Genomic DNA, 18,671 nt, shown 5'->3' on the forward strand with positions numbered 1-18,671 from the left:
GGCGCAATGCATTCACCGCCCAATCACATCTAACATTGAAACGTGACGCACAAATTTTCGGGGTAAGAAGTTTCTGGATCGGCGACGGAACTTCGAACCTAACTTGATTCAATCCTTGAACCAGGGCTTTGAATACCGTAACCCGGACAATTACTGTTGACAACCATGCACTTCGACCTAAAGTGGCGTTTCAGTCATGCCAGAAGAATATGACTGGTCATCAAACAAGTGTCCTCCAAGTCGACGGGCAATCGCGATGAGCCTGTACCCGCCTTTCTTGTCCTCGTGAGCACGTCTACCCTGAGAGCATGGTCGCCGTGACTTTCCCCAAAGACACTCATCATGCTTGTGATCCTAGTATACGTCGGGTAATTGTTTAGTTCTCCTCAGACGATAATCCTGCCTAGACATCTCCTTGTGGATGCGAGACGTAGCAAATTTCGCTCGCAAGAGTTTATGAAATGCTCCGGGTTATGAGGTAATATCCGGGCGGCCCGTACCCAGACAAGCATGCCCTTGGAATCATAGGAATTGCAGAATGACACAATCGCCTGGAAGGACCAGATATCAAAACCACGTTCACCATCCTGGAGGTGTTGTCAACGAAATTTGTGTCGCACGTCTTCCGTCATAACGAGCTTCCTTGCTGTTGGTCCTGCCGTACCGCTCTCATAATAGTTCGAGATCCGACGTGCCATACAACAATCCTCTTTGTTCACGAATTCAATGCCTAACACACCTCGAGTGCAAGTTGACACCCTGATCATGCCATCATTTTTCGAGCTCAACTGCGCTCCTAGTCCAGGAGATAGTGTCCGTCCAGATTGTAGGAATCTCATCTTCTGGTTGCAAAACGGTCTCGATGAGACGCCGGCCCCAATCTCGAACAAACCATTTGTCTGAGAGAAGATGAAGCCCGACACCGTAGTGTAGGAACAGTATTCGAGCCACCCAATCTCCTTGTTTGAGCAGATCGATATAGGCCTCACCGATGTTAATAGGCCACGCGATTATACCGCCGTTCGGGCCACCAAACGGCCATCTCTTGATCGCTTCGTGAAGGATTTGCCAAGTAGCCTGGTAAGTTACCTGATTTGGTCCGCCAAAACTGGCAAACTTTTCTTGGACGCCCTTCATGGAATCCATGATCGCACTCAAGAAGCATGTCAGTACATGTGAATGGGTGCCGCGCCAGCGGCAGGCGAGAGAAACCTACCTCCGAAGTTTAAGTTGAGATTCCCGCACTCTGGAGAAAAGTCAATACCCAAACAGAGGAAGGATATCAGAAGGGTGAGAGATTACTGATATGGATTGCCGTCCTGATCCACTTCATCATCCTTCCATTTCAGCCATCCCTGCAAGTCCCCTCGGTATTCCATGCCGTTGAGTTGCTCGAATAGGAGTGCACAGCCAGCGATGAGCTGACGAATTTCTAATACATGAGACAGCGGCTCGAATGTCTGCCTGTCCTCTGAAACGCACGGGTATGCCGTTGCGCATAGCATGATAAAAATGGAGCAAATGAAAGCTGGCCCACAAGTCTCGGGGGAGATGCCTGCTAATATTCGGCTGAAGGCTGAGCAGGCTCGATTCTGATACTTCAAAGCAATTTCTAGCCAGGAACGGTTATCATGCTGTTCCAAATAGGCAAGATGCAGAGCAGATAATGCCAAGAGGCTGTCCATCAAGAACGGGTGTGACACCACAATGCGTGGGATCACAACTTGAAAGTGATGTGCATCGAGACGGCCTTGACACAAAGTGATGTATGTCTCTGTGAGATAATGGTGAAATAGCCTCATCTCGAGCATTCGCGTTTGGGACGAATCTGTTTCTGGGCTGGATATTGGCTCAGCAGATTCTTGTGGTGTGGAGGGATTTTGACTATCGACATCACTGGAAGGATAAGTGCAATCCAAATTTCTCTTCTTGCACAGACCACATCGAGGGGTTCCTTCGTCGCACTGTACATTACCGTTAGCAGCTAGAGAATCAATTCTAAGCTAGAGATAGAGATTATATATATGCAGTATGCAAAGTCTATCCCGGCGCATAAGCAGCAGCATAATTGTCGAGATAAATGAGGGATTGATGGGATGTAGCAGTGGGCGGGAAGGACGAGAGGGAGTATGAGATCAAGATGGCGAACCTTCACATGTCGCTTCTTACACTGAACGCAACCCTTCCGGGATTTGGTATGGCTGCGTCGCGAGGGCATTTAAGTTGAAGGGATAGACCGGCAGAAGGGTTTAAAGTAGCTGATAGAATTAAATTCTTAGTTTCCCAAGTAGGAGAAGCTATTGGATGCTTCCGTGGCTGTTTCAAGGACTTGTCTCGGCGAGGACAACAATTTGCTGCATAGGTCGGGTCGGTTCGGGAATGGTTAAAGCTAAGAACGGCAAGTCTCAAAATTGTGGACAGAACTGGAGAGGTACAAAATAGATATAATACAATGAACGTGGACATGCTATTAAATAGCTTGTTTGAGACACTTGAAGAAACCGATTCGCTGATATTTAGATCCGTTAATGGGGAATACCACGAGGCGATGGCGCGCTCTAGGTAGAGGCAGTTGGTGCCGAACAGTGGCCTGCCGGGAAGGTTGAGCCGGCCTCAGCCGCCAAGCAGGCTGTTCTGATGCGCGGGTCAGCTAAAGGGGCTGAGTAATATGCTTAACTTGATCTGTACAAAAAAGGTACTAGGCATTACTGTACTACTGCACTTCGCTTTGATGTATCACTATGATATCCTCTTCAGGCTGCCTCAAGGTGCCTTTGTCTTTTTATCGAACTAACTTGATCCGTTGCTGTTTTGTAAAGGTTGATATGTCAAGTGGAACGTTCGCAAAACGTCAACATATAGATGCCAAACTAACGCTGTGATGGAGTTCCGATCCCGGCTTCTCCACGCCGTTACACTAAATCGGTGCCTGGACCTGAATTGATCGCATGGTCCTGCATGGAGGAATTTATCACGAAGATGTACCTTTGAGACGAAGCATATACCCTATACAAAGGGGCCCGGGATTATCCATTCCAATTCTATGAGCATTTTTCTTAACAGTAGAAACACACGGCAGACCAGTATGCACGCTAACCACAGCAGGAACATGAACCATAAGCAGTAACAAGCATTAGAGTCGTCCGCCAAAGCGATTGAAGTGAAGAACAGTATTTTGATACTGGGCAACAAGTCGAACTCCGTAAGGAAGACCGTCTTTCAGAGATTCCATATGGAGTGTAAAGAATATAAACCATACTCAACGCTCTTTTATCGACATACGAGGCCTTGTTCCAATGAATCAGGCATCCTTTTCCCCGTCCAACTTTTTGGAATCCCGCACTGGCTCGCTATAGCTCGGATCAGCGACGGAGCTTGAACTCCTTAATTGCCTCACACCTGACCGCAACACTAATTTTTCCTTTTTGGGTTGAGATTGAGGCGGTAGGGGGGCATCCCACGCAGCACTACTGTCATCTCCCGCAAGGGCAGCATACATAGTCGTGGACCAGGGACTACCTCCAGGGGTCTGGATGCCGGGCGTACTGCTCCGAGAACTACCAAGGCCGTTGCTTCTCTTCGAAGCCGCGACCTGAGCCCAGCCGCCCTCGCCGCTCGCATTCTGCTGGGCCCGTACGGCTTCACGCTGGGATTTTGCTTCTGCTGCAGCGAGACGTTGCTCTTCCTGTTCCTTGAGGCGTTGACGATCACGTAACTTCACACATTCACCAACGCTCATACCGCCGATACCAATGGTGGTGCCGTTGCCCATGCCCAGAAGCGGGGGAGTCCAGCTTGTGGGCTTGAGGACGAAGACATGGCGATGGGGTTCCGGATCGAAGCTCTCGCTAGCAAATCCCCAATCAGCGGCCAGGGAGTGAGCAAAGGCGCGGAGGGGAGATTTGGCGGGTTGGAAGCGGGTGGAGCGAGTTGCCGGATTCTTGTTTGCAGCGAGGGCGTGGAGGGTCGATTCGTAGGATAGAAGAGTAGAGAGAGGATACGACGATGAAAGCTGGAGGTAAATGTCGAGGGTCTCGGAAGAATAAGGTAGGTTGGTGGACGTGAGAGTCTGAGAAACAGTTGTCGCTGGGTTGATATCAACGCCAAGCGCGGACGCCAGAGAACGATTTCGCTCAAGGCGGGCGCATTCTTCGTCACATGCCAATGATGACGCTGACGGAAGTCGCTGTGCTTGTTGAAGATGGCCCTTGGTGACAACAGCCTTGGCTGCGTTGCAACGCCGCTCCTGACGAAGTCGTCCACAGCTACATGTCACTGTGACCGTGGATGAACAAGGCGTCTTCTCGGAGCATGGATAAGGTGCGTGACACGGTTCAGTACAAGGGTGACCACACAACGATTTGGTCTTTCCGCAGGCTTGCTGACAGGGCTGGGCAGCATCCTCGCAATCACCCGGTCGATGACAGTTCTTCTTACAGGTGTGAGAACCACAATTAAGAAGCTTGCCACAGATCTGTCCGCATCGCGCATCTGTGAGCCAACAAGGTTGATTCTTTAGCACGCGCTTGCCACATAAACACGACTTTTCTGTCAAGAACGGGCATTTCGGGCAATTTTCATCGTCCGTATGGCAGTTATGAGGCGTCTGCGGGTGACCACACGGTTTGACGCGCTCACAGGGATATGAGCAAGCTGGAGGCTGTGTCCCACAAGGCAGAGGCGGGTACAAGACAGATCGACCGCAGTTACACGGGATCTCCTCAAATATTGCTTCTCTGCAAGTGTTGCAAGGCCCTTTGTGACAAATCTCCGGGCATGTGTGCCGTCCGCATTTCAGCATGCGACCACATACCCGGGTACAGATATGCTCAGCCTCAAAATCCTCGTCGCTAGGTCGAAGATGGGATTTGAGCTTTCTGCGTATAGCCTGGCGCTCAATTGCCTTCTGTTCGCCTGGGCAACACCGCTCGGCGCACGCATGGCGACCGCAGTGCAAGCCAGCTTTACAGATGCGGAAACACTGAGGTGGCTCAAATTCACCCGAGAAACAAGTCGTCCGAAAATCATTGCGCCCGCAGCGACAATGGATCGTAACTTTCTGCAGACAGGGGCCACAAGAATCTGTATGGCAGATCTGCTGGCAAGGATGCCCGCAAGGCAAGGATTTCCCGCAAGGCTTAGTACAATTCGGAATTGGATCCTCACAAGTGATTCGTGGCGAATAACCCGCCACTTCGGTCAAAGGAGTCTTTCCGCAGGGACAGGAAAGAACCACATCGGGCGATCTGGGACAATGAGCTGGATGCGCATCCTGGGCATGGCAAGACTTTTGACACGAGTGTTTGCCGCAGTCGAACAGTCGATCGCACTGGTCACCACAGCTGAAACAACCGACCCATTCCTCTATGCCCTCTCCACTTTCACCTTCATTACTGCGCAGCATTTCACTGTCCATTTCTTCATCTTTAGAACTGCACAGCATTTCAGACCGTGTTTTCCCGCAGTAGCAGCGTGCATCGACCTTGACCTCGCAGGAACCACAAAGGCCCTCATGGCACGGGCGGGGGCAGGTATGCTCACCACAAGGCAGCAGGTCGCCACATATCTCCCCGCAACTCCAACCATTGTCGTAGTCTGTATCCTGACAACGCTTCGTAGATGAGTTCCTCCCGCAAAAACAATCCTGGGTCGGGCCCATAGCAGTACAAGGGGCGCATGGACCAGCATGGCACGTTGCATCGCAAGGGTGCGGACAGCCTTTGCGCGATCGCGCGCAAGTCTGTCCACATGAATGAGGCGGGAGACCTGGAAATGAGCGCGGGTCTACCTCCTTTTCGCACCAACAAGTGTAAGAGGAAGGGAAAACTTCATGGGGCAGATTGCAACCAGGACAGCGCCAAGCACGTGGAGCGCTGCTTTCCCCCTCCTCACCCCGGCGACGCGCCGCATCCTGAGCAGCTGCACCTTCGTTTCTCGACCATTTCTTCACACAACTCAAATGGAAAACCGTCCAACACAGACCGCAAGACCAAACACGAGACCGCTTTCCTAGCTCGGCTGTACAAATCGGACATTCGTAGAGATTGTGGGCGATATCTTCGTGGATGCGGGTTGCGATATCCGGTGCCGATGATTTCGTCGTAATCTTGGGTGCTGGAGGGGCAAGGGGCGCTGATCGAGACTGAGTTGAGCTCTTCGCTTTCGACTTGCCTTTTGCATTTCCCCGAGCACGACCGGTATCCCGAGGTGCTTCTTCGGCTGGTCCTCCCGGAACAAATGCTGGCGCATTCGCTCTCAACCCTGCAATGTCCTCCGCGCCTGCGCTCTGGCTTCCAGCATCTTGGCCTTCCTCTGGAGATTGCTCCGGTTTTGTCAGTCGACCCTCGAATCTCCGCCCTCCAGCGCCGACTGCTGAAAGTGGATGATCAGCACCGCCGCGTGCTCGACCCTGCCGTCGACCACCGCCTGACTGTGTGCCTGCGCCTCTCGCCCCTCTTCTGGCCCCTCTCGAGGCCCCTCTCGGACCTCGTGGCGGACGGGGCGCGTCGGATGCGGTCTGTGTCGCAGGAGAGTCGTTTTGTTGCGACGAAGCGTCAATAGTCGACTGTGCTTGTTCTGATGATAGCGATTGTGTTTGTGTCTGGGTCTGCGATGCAGGTCTGTGAGAGCCACTTCTACCGCCGCCACGACCTCTACCTCCGCGTCTCGACGACCTTGGGCGCGGGGTAGTGTTGTCTGCGACAAGTGCTGGAGACTCTGACATTGTTACCTCCAAGGTCCTTAAAGGGGGGTTAAGGTTGAGAGTTGCACGCGGAGAAAGCACGTCCATTCAATAGCACGAGCCAAAAATCGAACACAGATAAGGGAAAGCGTAGATGAAACGGTATTGTCGCCGATAAGGGAAAAAGTTGTGAGGTCGTAGATTGCAGATCGACCTAAAATGAACTTCCGCTCGAGTGGAATGAAAACCGTGAACTGATCGATTCCAATACAGCCGGAAGGAAAGTAGACAGAAAAACGAGTTGGAGAAGAGTAGCAGGAGGCGACAATAAAAAGAAGAGCGACAGAAACTGGTGGAACTCAAGGGTGATTTTGTTCCTGGAGGTATTACTGAGATCCGCCGATGTTTGTGGTTCGGGTGGCGGCGATTTGCCTCCGAGAGCTGGGTCGGGTCTCCAGACTAATAGTCTTCACTTTGCAATTACATCGTCCGGTTCGCTACGGAGGGCTTGAATATTTTTCAATGGCCTGTATCATCATGAGCCTGGAATCTCTCCGGTCAGATCACATTGGCTTTTAGCAGTATGACTCATGCTTGTCTAGTGCTGCGCCTTCCGACTCATCCTGCGAGCCAGATTACTCATAGCGGGTCATTCCTCATATTACCCCCAGACAATGGGCGAGTCCAGCTCATAGTCTTTAGCTGACACTGCCTGATCGGAAGTTTTGTTCATTAGTTGCTGAGCTAAATATCTCTTGTAAAAAACAAGCGGATTCCATAACGCATTTCAAATATCGAATCCTGAAAACAAACAAAGATGAAGGCAGCCAACCAGAAGCATCCTGAACACCACTCTAATAAACAACGCAAGGGCAAGTCAACAAGAATAAAGTAAAGTCACAGGAACATTGAGCAATCGTGAAGCCCGGAACTAGTGCTAAGAAACACATGATATCATCACAGAAACAGCAAACCACCGATTACTAGAAATCAAGAGATGGACAGTTCCTTCACTACTCATGCCGGACGATCTCCTCCATGATGAAAGAGTGAATATGTTCAAAATACCCCGGTTCGGCAACACTATCGTTGTGACCACCATTGGGGAGAGTACGCCAGACTTTGCGGCTGGACTTGCAGATGGCGAAGAGTTGGGTCATATTGGACGGACTGTTCGCGCAGCCTGTTAGCTTCCTGGGTCTTTTGAAGAATGACATCGTGCACTCACGGTACTATTTCATCCTTCAACCCACTGAGGAAAAGAATAGGCACTTTCGTAATTTTGGGCAATACATCTTCGCTTGTCCAATATTGATGGCAAAAGCGAGCGAGATATCGCGCGGGAGGAAAGACCCTAGGAAGGTAAGCAAACTGCTTCTGACCTATAATTATCAAGCGCACGGTGGCTGAAATTAAACGTACGTGGGAATTAACTTGCGAATGCTCAGGAAGGTGTTCTCGAGGATTAGACCGGCGATTGCTCCATTGTCTTGGTTCTTGGCGACAAGGTCAATCGCAACCGCTCCGCCCAGGCTCTGCCCATAGACGATAATCTGGCTATCTTTGGTCTCGGCCCTTTGTCGCAGATAATCTAGACCGGTTTGCGCATCAACTTTTAAGCCTGCCTCATCCGGTGTACCGGTCGAAAGACCGTAGCCGCGATACTCCAGCATCAACACATTGCAACCTAGGATCTCTTGTAGTATCTTGGCGATGGGTACACGATGGCCGATATTTCCCGCATTCCCATGGAACATTAACACTGTAAGGTCTTGGGAGATTCGTTTGCGTGTAGGACGAATGAAGAGGGCATGTAGTGTTTCCCCGTCCGGGGTAGGAAGATGGAGTTCTTCGTAATCTGTGATGCCAAATTGCTGTGGCTTGGGAACATTGGTGCGGGCGTCAACAGGGACATTTCGAGGATAGATCAGTTCACTGCGCACGGGGTTAGATCTGAGGCATCGCTGTCATTGTGACCTGGCGCAAATGCGGGTCAGTGCTTACTTCTGCTTAAAGTACAACAGACCACTGGCTACAACAGCGAGACCAGATGAGGCCAAAACCGGTAATCGCAAAAATTGGACGGCGCTATTGGCCATGCTGGCGATAGTCCACGAGGGTGGAGGCGGCGACTCAGACATAGTAGCGATCGGAATAGTATAGCCGATGCGGTAGGGCGGCTGCAGGGTTGGATCTGAAGCAAGTGAAGCTACCCAGAATACCTAGACGAAGAAATCGAAGACAAATGGCAGAGACGATATTGCGAATGAGATTCGCAAGCGGCCAGACACCTGTCTAGCGGAAATTAAAGCGTCGGTTTGTTTCATCGGAAGTGATGGCTGGGGGGGGGAGTCGTCGTTCAGGAGACCTGCGGGGGATGAGGAGCTGTCCAGTAGGAAAGATACGCTGCCTCACCGCCCGGCGGAACCAGCTTCAGCTGCCAACGTAACGCGCTCGCCTGCCTGAGAGCTCCGTCAGAGCTCATATCCACCAGCCGCCTCCAGCCCGATACTTCTTGAATACAATCGACTTAAAACTCTCCTTTCATCGACTCCCCTCCATACAAAGGGCTATCTGGTCTCTGCTTTATACACGCATCTTTGTTTAATAACCCTACTTCATCAGTCACTATGGTCGGCCACGGTATGACGGGCATGCTCGGTGAAGGTCAGGAAACTCCACCCACTGGACGTCATGCAAAAGCTCACGACTTGTATAGACGGCATTCATGTTGATATGAACCACTTGAAGAAGGGCGAGGTCAAGTAAGTTTATGGCTTCAAGATTTTGTCTGTGACCATCAACTGATTCATCATGTTTATATAGCCTAGGAACGTCGATGTGAGTGAGACTTTCCCCAATCCATCACGACATCCATTAACCAGAATCAGCATGGCAATCAACTTCAAAGACGGCGTGATATTGGGAGCCGACAGCCGAACAACCACCGGAGCTTACATCGCCAACCGAGTGACCGACAAATTGACACAGGTGCATGACACGATCTGGTGCTGTCGTTCGGGGTCGGCTGCCGACACGCAGGCCGTGGCTGATATTGTATCTTACCATCTCAACATGTACTCGATTACAAACAACGAGGCACCTAGCACTCAGGTCGCCGCCGCGCTGTTCCAGGAACTGTGCTATGAGAACAAGGACATGCTAAGGCAAGCTCTCGATGGGCCCTTGTAAGCTATAAGATTTATTGTTTACTGACCTCGGCGATATCTAGTGCTGGCATCATCATTGCTGGATATGATCCTCGACATGGAGGACAGGTTTATTCGATACCCCTCGGCGGATCTCTTCATAAGCAACCGTACTCCATCGGCGGATCGGGGTCAACTTATATCTACGGATACTGCGATGCAAACTGGAAGGAAAATATGACTGAGGAAGAAGGCATTCAGTTTGTTCGGTCCGCCCTGCAGGAGGCGATCAAATGGGACGGCAGCTCTGGCGGTGTGATCCGACTGGTGGTCTTGACGTCCAAGGGCGCTCAGCGGCATCTCTACCTGCCGGACACGGGTTACACTGGCCCTGGCGTCACCAACTGATGACTGTATTCGTATGGAATGATGATTTATATCGTTGTTAGCTGTTGATCAACATGAGCTTTCCTTCTTCCTCTTCACACTAAGCATATTGTCGTCATGAGCATAACTTCACCGTCAACCTGGTCGATAAAATCAACACTAGTTCTAAGCAAAGAGAACGAGGGGTGCGGTCGGTCATCCGTGGCAGGGTGAAGGACTGTCGGTGACTCGAGCGAGTAACTGGCCTGGCCAGAAAGTGGTGATGGCTCACTTTGCATGACTTGACTTGGTATTTGACTTCACCGGCTGCCGGTGAAACCCGGCTCTGGCTCTTGACGAAAGATAGTTGCTCGACATGTCTGAGGACATACACCACGCTTTAAAATTCTGAATATCTTTCGGTGACCGAAAGCACTCCATGAAATACCGCCTTTGTCACAATCTTCCAAAGTAGGAAGGTTAATCTAAGTGCCAGGTGCATTGGAGGTCTAGGTACGTACTGACGGGCTATTACCGCTCAGGTTAAATCAACAGCGGATTCATCCACTAAATAAAGGTCGAGGATGTGACAGATGGCCTCGAGTTTCTTGGAGGGGCACCAATCAGTCGGCGACGAAGACCACCTGCACCTCTGCAGAGCCGCGATTCGCCCATCGCCCCTCAAGCGGAGGATGATCCTGACTGCGACTATTCTGTCCGGTTTCTGGGCGGACTGGTTTGCTAGGGTGAAATAGGAGTTAGGAGGATATGTAGTCTACTGTACTCCGTAGTTACAGTAGGTTCAACCTGTCATCAATATTGTCTGCTTGATGTTCATGTTGCTCCGGCGAGCCTAGATTAGTTGGGTGGGTTGATAAGGGCGGCTGAACGATCCGGATATAATCCAATGCGGAAAACATCTCGATGCGAGGCATGCATAAGGTGGGCATATATCCATTCCTCCCTCTTTCTTTTTTCTTTCTTTCTTTCTTTCTTTCTTTTTCGACTCGTAGCGGGATTGAATCTTCCACACCGAGTACATCGTTAGAAGTGATGGTGTGGTTCGACTGGTAAAGGGAGTGGCAAGGAGAGAAATCTCTCAATTGATGGATCATCTATCTCCTGGTATGGCGCTGATGTATGCCCTCGTCTCAATCCCGCCCAGCGTTTCTTTTTCTTGTGACAAGACATTTATTTTCCTTTTCCTTTCGCCCTTTTTTTGTTTTTCATTTTCCCTTTTCCTCTTCCTGCTTCCTCTGACTTTCTTGTTTGCTTTCTTCTCTGTCACCCAGACTAGACTATTCATCTCTTCTGGGCCCTCTGTTGCCTTGATTTTGGGACGATTTCTTGGTCCTCGCTTGATCCATCTACTTTAGTTACTGCATTCGGGGAAGGGAAAACCCCCATTGCAGATAAATAGGAACTCCACCTCGGCCGGTCTGGCTCTTGCTGGGTGGTGGGAGTGAGTGCTGCTGAGTGGCCCTAAGGCTTGTAGTAGTGGACCCTAGCCTTTTGCTCGGGTTTCTTGTTCCCTTCCTGCTGCTCCTGCTGCTCCTGCTGCTGCTGCTGCTGCTGCATCATCATCAACATCATCATCCCATCTTCCGCTCCCTCTCTTCCTTTCCTCTTGTCTCCAATCTCTCCCTAGTTTGTCCCATCCCTAACCATCCATTCCTCCACCTCTATCGTTCGGCCTTCTCTTGCCTCCGCCACCTCTTTTCCCTTCCTTTTTGTACCCAATCTTCCGATCTTTCGTCCCTTTCAAATTTCAATCAATTCTTCCTCTACTTTCCTCTCCCATCAATCCCTGATAATCTTTTGCTCGACTTCCCGCCTATCTTGTCCCTATCGCGATGGCCATGTTCTCTATTGCCGTCAATCGCTTGTGATTCCTTACCCGCTCCAGGCCTGGGTCGGGTTTATCGCGCATTCCCCAGTGCTCTGACCCTCACTCGCCGCATCTCCAGATCCAGACCCTCCCCTCCCCCTTCGCTCATTGAACGGGTAGCTTGATCAATCGCTGGATCTCGTACTGCACCCCCCTCCCTCTCTCTTTTCTTGCTTGCCTGTCCTCCCTTTGCCCCATACGATCACTTTCCTCAGCCTTCCTTTCAATCCATCCCCCCGATGAATCATTCTGCCCTTTCCTTGGTCTCCAACGACCCCACCGTCGTCTTCTGTCGCTAACCGTCGCTGGCCGGCCTGGGCTTTAGTTGCAACATCACAACCTCGACCAATTTCACAAGTTAATAACTCCCAATCAGTTTCCTCACGTCTGTTTAGCTTGACATAGGATCTGTTGTCGTCAATCATCCGCGATCGGATCATCTTGATACTTCCTCCTACACCATGCTGGGGGGCGCCATACCTACTTCGGAAGCTGGCTATCGTTCCTCGTCGCAGACCCAAGCCTCGCACCAACCCTCGTCACGTCTAGAGACCGGCGACGGCTCTAGGTCGGCATCGTCTAACACCACCCCCACCTCGTCCACAGCCCCGCCGTCAACGTCCGCCTCAGCTCGCCTCCCCTCCCACCAAACCACCCATGATGTTCCCTCTTATATCAATCAACCTTCCGACCCGAATTCCCATCCGTCATCGCGGGCGTCCTCAACCATCTCGGGTATAACCAACACCCACCCGAACTCAGCATCAATGACCACAACCACCAGCGGTAGCCATTCATCTCGCTCCGATATCCACGCCGCGCCTCCTACATTTGCCCCTCATGTCAGCACCAGCCATGCACACACGACCGCGACCTCTGCGCAACACATCAGAAGCCACTCATCCCCAGCATCACCACAGTTGAGGCCCACCCATCAATCCCTCCGTTCCTTAGGTGGTTCGGAGGCGAACTCGCCGAGTCGCATTAAGGTCCGCGATCTGTCCCATATACAAAGCTTTGCGAGCGAGGAAATGTTGGTGCAAAGAGATCGGAGGGCGGGACAATGGGGTCCCCAGGAGCGCCAGTACGAGATCAGTTCCATGCCGGTCACGGACATTATCGAAATGGTTGCTGGGCTTTTGACAAAAATCACTACGACCAACGACATGCACCACGAGCATATCCATCGCCACATACCACCCCCAGACGGGACCTCAAACCTCAGCCCGCAGGCGACCAGTGTTCTTGCATTTCATGGCAAGAATGTACCCAGTATCAGCATTCTCAGCTATTTGACGAGGATACACAAGTACTGCCCCACCACTTATGAAGTCTTTCTCAGTCTTCTGGTGTATTTCGATCGCATGACGGAGTTGGTCAACCGGGCCCAGCTTGAGCGATTACGGCGTCGCCAGGCCCGATCAGCTGCCATGATGGGGAATGAAGGCATTCAGCACCATTCGGGCCATTATTCAACTGTACAGACGACGGAATCATCACCACTGGCGACTCCGCCATCTTCTGCTAGCTTTGCTGCACAGGATCCGTCCACTCCTTCCTCCATGTCCCCAGCTCTGGACCCCCAGGATGAGGAAGACGCGCTTTCCCACTTTTTTGTCGTCGATAGTTTCAATATTCATCGGCTAGTCATCGCAGGCGTGACTTGTGCCAGTAAATTCTTCTCCGATGTTTTCTACACCAACTCTCGTTATGCAAAGGTATATTTCCTCTTATCGCATAACCCGTTGTGGCTTCCTTATCTGTACAACAAAGCTAACACCGATGCTGCATACAGGTTGGAGGACTACCGTTGGTTGAACTCAATCACCTTGAGCTCCAGTTCCTTCTCTTGAACGACTTTCGTCTTTCGATTCCCGTGGAAGAGCTTGAGGCGTATGGCACAATGCTAGTAGAGTTCTATGCTCGAGAGATCGCCTCCCAGCAACAGCAGCAGCAGTCACAATTGGGCATACCTCATTCAATTCACCCTCCCCCGACAATGGGTTCTCAGTCGGATGGGATGTACATGCGTGCCCGGGAAAAGCAGCGTCCCGATCAATCAGAGGTTCGCCAAACTCCCACTCCACCTTGAATGGTCTACGCATGACGACAATGTCTTTTCTCTCGCTCCTGGACCCTTGAGCCATGCTGTTCTCCTTCGAGAGGCGAACGATTCCTTCCTTCCACTTCGCTTCCTGTGCGGGTGTACGTATCGACTGCTGGTTTACTATACCTCTTAATTGGCGTCGCATATCCCCTTGGGTACATATGTCCGTTAGTCCTGTCTTAATCACGCATCTTCCCAGCAGAAAGATGATTGCAAATCTATTCATAGACTTTCCATTGCGGCCGGAACGTTCGATCGCCGCTGGATGCTCGGGTGGTTTGTCTTTCATGTCTACTGTGTATACTTTCTCCTTTACTCCTCCCCCTTTGAGAGCTTTCGCATTTTCTGGTTTTACCATGGGGTCGGCGTTTATGGTAATGTTCTTCTATTTGTTTTGTTTCTTGTATGGGTGAGACAAATCTCAAGCATCGCGCTTTAGTACTTTGATAGAGCATGTGCAATCGTTACTCCGGTCATATATTTCAGGTTTCAATTTGTCCTTTCACGCTATCTCTGCGCATCTACCAAACAACAGGAAATGACCACTGCCGACCTTGTGCCATTCGACAAGAACAAGCCAGCAAGGACAGCGAGATCAACCACAGGAACACTTGCAATACACAACTTGCATCAGAGTCCCCTTACAACAATGCGTACCCAGTATGAATTATGTCATGACTCCCGAAGAACCCTGCCACCTCCCCGGTTGTCGCCACTGCCGCCGCCTCCCCCACCCAATATGATATCAACCCGCGCCGTCAATATCATCACCGCGACACCATCACTGTAAGCTTAATTTGCCCAACCTTGGAAATCATGATCCTCCTGGTCCAAAAGCACCGATTATGCTCCCGTCCCAGTTACCGGCAGCAGCCTCCTCCCCTTCCTCCGCAGAGAGCTATGAATCCCAGAGTATAGATGCTGTCCACCCGGGAGGCAACCTATTACATCACTCCCTACGTCGATCCACGAGCAAAAGTGGGTACTTGTATACAGCCCGCTGGAGCACTTCAGCATGGCCGAACTACTAGCCAGCCTACTAGCTCCATATAGTAAATTGTCTAGTGCTCCAGGTTTCCAAGAAGAAGCGGGGGTGTCTAATTGGAACATGGGGCGCTAAACCGGTTTGCGTGCTCACTATCAAGTCTGCCTATCTACCCTACCTACCTTAGCTTATTCGCATAGCGCTGACTTTCGACTGCCCTTTGTTTCTCTACTAACTAGTTACTTATCTACCCCTTTTCTTATGTCAAAAGAACCCCATGTTCTCATACCCCAAGGGAAATGTCCCGTAATGTATAGAATATGCTCCCGACGACGATATACGTACGGTCAGCGCGTCTCGACGAAATCAGATTTCTGGGGACTGTACAAGATGCTTCTTAGTTTTGATATTCTTTCTGTACGGATGATACTCCGAATTGCGTCTGTGTGGAGCGTGGATCTCATCTCAGACCCATATATGGGACCATATTTCCTTGTTTTGCCTGAGCTTATCACCAGGGTGATCCTCTGCTTCTCCGTCCTTTTTTCTCCTCTGTGCCCCTTTCACAAAGACAGGAAGGTACTACGTCAAGCAAATTTGCACGTCACCCCGACGATCAACGTTACTATAGTTTATCCGAAACGTGCGCGCTCTGCTGATGTCAGTTCGCTCGGCATCCCGTCGAATGTCCCCCTGTCCTGTCTGTCCCGTGCTACTCTGGAGGGAGTCGTATGCTTGACTAGTCTGTATCATATTGATGTGGATCGCTGTCGTGACTGTGGGGGTTTGCTCCCTTCGAGTGAAACTCTGGCACTCCGGGTAAGATCAGCGATGGATGGACGGGCTGCTATAATGGTATGGAAGCCTAACATAGTATGTTAGACTCCATTGTAATCTAACAATTGAATATTGTGGATCATAGTTTCCCACTCCTCTGGTGCGAGCTTATTCCGTCTCGTCCCCTTCCCGTCTTTCCTTCCCTCTCTCCTCGGCGGAATATTTGACTCGCCCGGAACGATTCCCCACGTATATCAAGGCATCCATCCTGAAGCTCGCCCCAGTATGTAATAAAGCCATATGATATGGGTCGTTCCATTTTAAGGTCGTTGACAAGTTACTCGGGACGCAAGTGGTATTGTCGTGTCAGAGCCGCATGGTATATTAAGCTCCATACAAGCCCGGACCAGTCAGGACAATAAGACCCCTTTCGGACCACGTAACGATACTCAGGCTCAATGAATTTGAAAACCAACGGTGATTCATCCGCCCAAACCATGCGTTGCAATTGTAGATAGGAGAAGCCTCCCCCAGCCCACGTGCCTGGTGCACAGACCTCAGCGGGTCGACGTCAATCTGCCAAGCACCCCGTCAATGGGGCACCTTAATCGCATCTATACTATCTCCATCGACACCCGCCTGCCAATTACCAGCGATATATAGCCTCCCAAGGGCAAAGAAACGTCGAGGTGGTTATGGCTGGTACCAGCGCTGTAGCAGGCGTCAGTCACTGGTATCATATAGAAAGGACGGTTTACTTACCCTGGGATCCCGAAGACGGAGCCACCAAGCTACTGGTGAGTCAGTCGGCGTCGTCGGTGCTGGTGAGTCAGCCGATTCTCGTCATCGGAGGGTGGAACTAGCTCTTAGAGCGAGGGCATACGACTTAACACCCCAGACGGTGGCTGCGTTATTACATCCACGACGGACAACCTCTGCAAGCAGGGCTAGCTCATCTGTGACCCGATTAGCAATACCTAGCTGGTTGGCACACTTAGCCAGGTTCAAATGGCCTCCCATGGAGTGAGCAGCATTGGAAAGTGTCGTGGTATAAACAAGTGGCAGACGAAAGGACTCGAACAGGACAAACGAATTCCGGAAGAAAAGCGAAAAGCGTGATCCAGGTGCAGAGAAGATGTGATCTACAGTCTAAAATGGCCACGTCCCCTGAGCTTCGCTCGCATATCAAGCCATCCACTGAAAACCATTGGGTCGTCCCACGCTGGACGCTTTGCCCGGACCCAGGCCAAGCTATTCCATGCGCATAGGTAACGGTCACCGGGCGAAGTGGCATCGTGGGTGGAGAGATAGGCATAGGACTCGGAACCCCAATATGTTGTATATTTCTCCATCTCGCCATCCTCATCAGGCTCATGGAGGGGGGTAACCTTCCATGCTTGCAAGTGACCGAGGCACGAGAGGGGCCCAGGAAACGCATGCTCCTTCCGTTCGATCCAGCGAGGGACGGTGAGGACTTCTGTGGTCTCACAGAAACGGACGCGTTTCTTCGACTTGTCTTTACGAACCGCAGACAAGCACGAGACAGGCGCACGAGTTGCCCCCTCCCGCGTTGCTGCGGATCTTGCAAGAACAGCATCGATTCGCGCGACCATCTCCCGAGCAGTCATCTTCACGTACGCAGCTGGAGTTGAAGCTGGTTCGGGTTGTAGAGGGAGCGGCGGCTTCGTAGTCGATTGGGCCGGGGCCCACGATCCCTGCGCAGCTTGTCGCACCGAAGTACGACTGACCGCAGCAGGACCAACAACAGTGGGTGAACGACTAGAGCTGGTTCTTACCTGCGAACGCACAGGGAGATTCGAGCCCTTTCGTATCTCCTGAAACACTCGGACGGCAGTCCTCGGGGATGGAGTGGGCACATGGGAGTAGGTCAACGGACGAGGGGCGTAACAAGGGACATTTCGACGGAAAGTGACTCGCGACAAGTGGTGGAACGAAGCGAATGCTGGCTGGGACTTTATCCGTGACGCGGTAGGGGCTGGGTCCTTTCGGAACGGAAGGCCAGGAATACACAGACGTGCCATCTGGTACCCGGGGGCAACGAACCAAGGAGAATGAGGGAATGGGGAGAGGAAGGTGGAGAGTAAGAAATGAGAGATTAGCTGAGAAGCCAAAGTAACAAATATAAGAGCTTGAAATTCGCAGAGCGTGGGATCACGATACTAGCATCAAGGCACCATAGGTTTTGAAGAGAGGAAGAAAAAAGAGGAGGGTAGAATGCAAGAAGAATGAGTCTAGATACTGTTGCCATGGCATGAGGGTGGGAAGGTAAAACAGGTGCTGGAGTGAATGGTTGCCAGGGATCCAGAAAGTGAGCAGCAACTGTGCACTTCTTCACAGGCAGTGATGAGGCTGAGCCTGGGGTATATGGCACGCGGGAGAGATAAGAAACCATCATAGCTCGACACTGAGCGCCTTTCAAAGAGCAGGAACAATCTCATTTCGATACAAACAAAGATCAGGGCATCCAGATATGCGATTCATATAGCCTATCCATTCGTGACTCTAATCAACACAATTAGTTACAACTTGGATGCGGGAAGAAAAGAAACAGAGGTATCATATCATTAATGAAGAAGCACGAAAAGAGAAGGCAAAAATATTAATGTTCGGGATGTCCATACAGCCAACCAACCAGCCAGCCATGCATATCTTTTCTCCATCCATCTAAGCAGCCAACAGTAGAACCAGTATTAGAG

General features: G+C 51.2%; 6 protein-coding genes across 6 annotated transcripts; 2 read left to right on the forward strand and 4 right to left on the reverse strand.

The window, feature by feature from the left end:
• Positions 1-771: 771 nt before the first annotated feature.
• Positions 772-2,218, reverse strand: BO97DRAFT_338492 (uncharacterized protein; the record flags this gene model as incomplete). Its single annotated transcript, XM_025691522.1, has 4 exons — positions 772-1,153; positions 1,217-1,246; positions 1,303-1,964; positions 2,150-2,218. The coding sequence occupies 4 exons, from the start codon at positions 2,216-2,218 to the stop codon at positions 772-774; spliced, it is 1,143 nt and encodes a 380-aa protein (XP_025554745.1).
• Positions 2,219-3,014: 796 nt separating this feature from the next.
• BO97DRAFT_468478 (putative NF-X1 finger transcription factor) lies at positions 3,015-6,724 on the reverse strand (the record flags this gene model as incomplete). The annotated part of the gene is made up of 3 exons (XM_025699747.1): positions 3,015-3,519; positions 3,562-6,372; positions 6,424-6,724. The coding sequence occupies 3 exons, from the start codon at positions 6,722-6,724 to the stop codon at positions 3,302-3,304; spliced, it is 3,330 nt and encodes a 1,109-aa protein (XP_025554746.1). The 3' UTR covers positions 3,015-3,301.
• A 670-nt stretch (positions 6,725-7,394) lies between these two features.
• BO97DRAFT_468479 (alpha/beta hydrolase) lies at positions 7,395-9,021 on the reverse strand. Its single transcript, XM_025699748.1, has 4 exons — positions 8,687-9,021; positions 8,105-8,617; positions 7,911-8,036; positions 7,395-7,852 (listed from the first exon to the last, which is right to left on the reverse strand). Exons 1-4 carry the CDS (start codon positions 8,821-8,823, stop codon positions 7,696-7,698), a joined length of 933 nt encoding a protein of 310 aa, XP_025554747.1. The 5' UTR covers positions 8,824-9,021; the 3' UTR covers positions 7,395-7,695.
• Positions 9,022-9,167: 146 nt separating this feature from the next.
• Positions 9,168-10,465, forward strand: pre3 (proteasome core particle subunit beta 1). Its single transcript, XM_025699749.1, has 5 exons — positions 9,168-9,349; positions 9,402-9,447; positions 9,509-9,523; positions 9,574-9,849; positions 9,915-10,465. Exons 1-5 carry the CDS (start codon positions 9,313-9,315, stop codon positions 10,237-10,239), a joined length of 699 nt encoding a protein of 232 aa, XP_025554748.1. The 5' UTR covers positions 9,168-9,312; the 3' UTR covers positions 10,240-10,465.
• Positions 10,466-12,430: 1,965 nt separating this feature from the next.
• BO97DRAFT_217118 (putative cyclin-dependent protein kinase complex component) lies at positions 12,431-14,411 on the forward strand. Its single transcript, XM_025690622.1, has 2 exons — positions 12,431-13,803; positions 13,881-14,411. The coding sequence occupies exons 1-2, from the start codon at positions 12,547-12,549 to the stop codon at positions 14,175-14,177; spliced, it is 1,554 nt and encodes a 517-aa protein (XP_025554749.1). The 5' UTR covers positions 12,431-12,546; the 3' UTR covers positions 14,178-14,411.
• A 2,248-nt stretch (positions 14,412-16,659) lies between these two features.
• BO97DRAFT_217226 (uncharacterized protein) lies at positions 16,660-18,283 on the reverse strand. The gene is made up of 2 exons (XM_025690623.1): positions 16,717-18,283; positions 16,660-16,665 (listed from the first exon to the last, which is right to left on the reverse strand). The coding sequence occupies exon 1, from the start codon at positions 17,994-17,996 to the stop codon at positions 17,097-17,099; it is 900 nt and encodes a 299-aa protein (XP_025554750.1). The 5' UTR covers positions 17,997-18,283; the 3' UTR covers positions 16,660-16,665; positions 16,717-17,096.
• Between the last annotated feature and the right edge of the window lie 388 nt (positions 18,284-18,671).

The sequence above is a fragment of the Aspergillus homomorphus genome, assembly GCF_003184865.1.
Source record: "Aspergillus homomorphus CBS 101889 unplaced genomic scaffold BO97scaffold_5, whole genome shotgun sequence".
Taxonomy (NCBI): domain Eukaryota; kingdom Fungi; phylum Ascomycota; class Eurotiomycetes; order Eurotiales; family Aspergillaceae; genus Aspergillus; species Aspergillus homomorphus.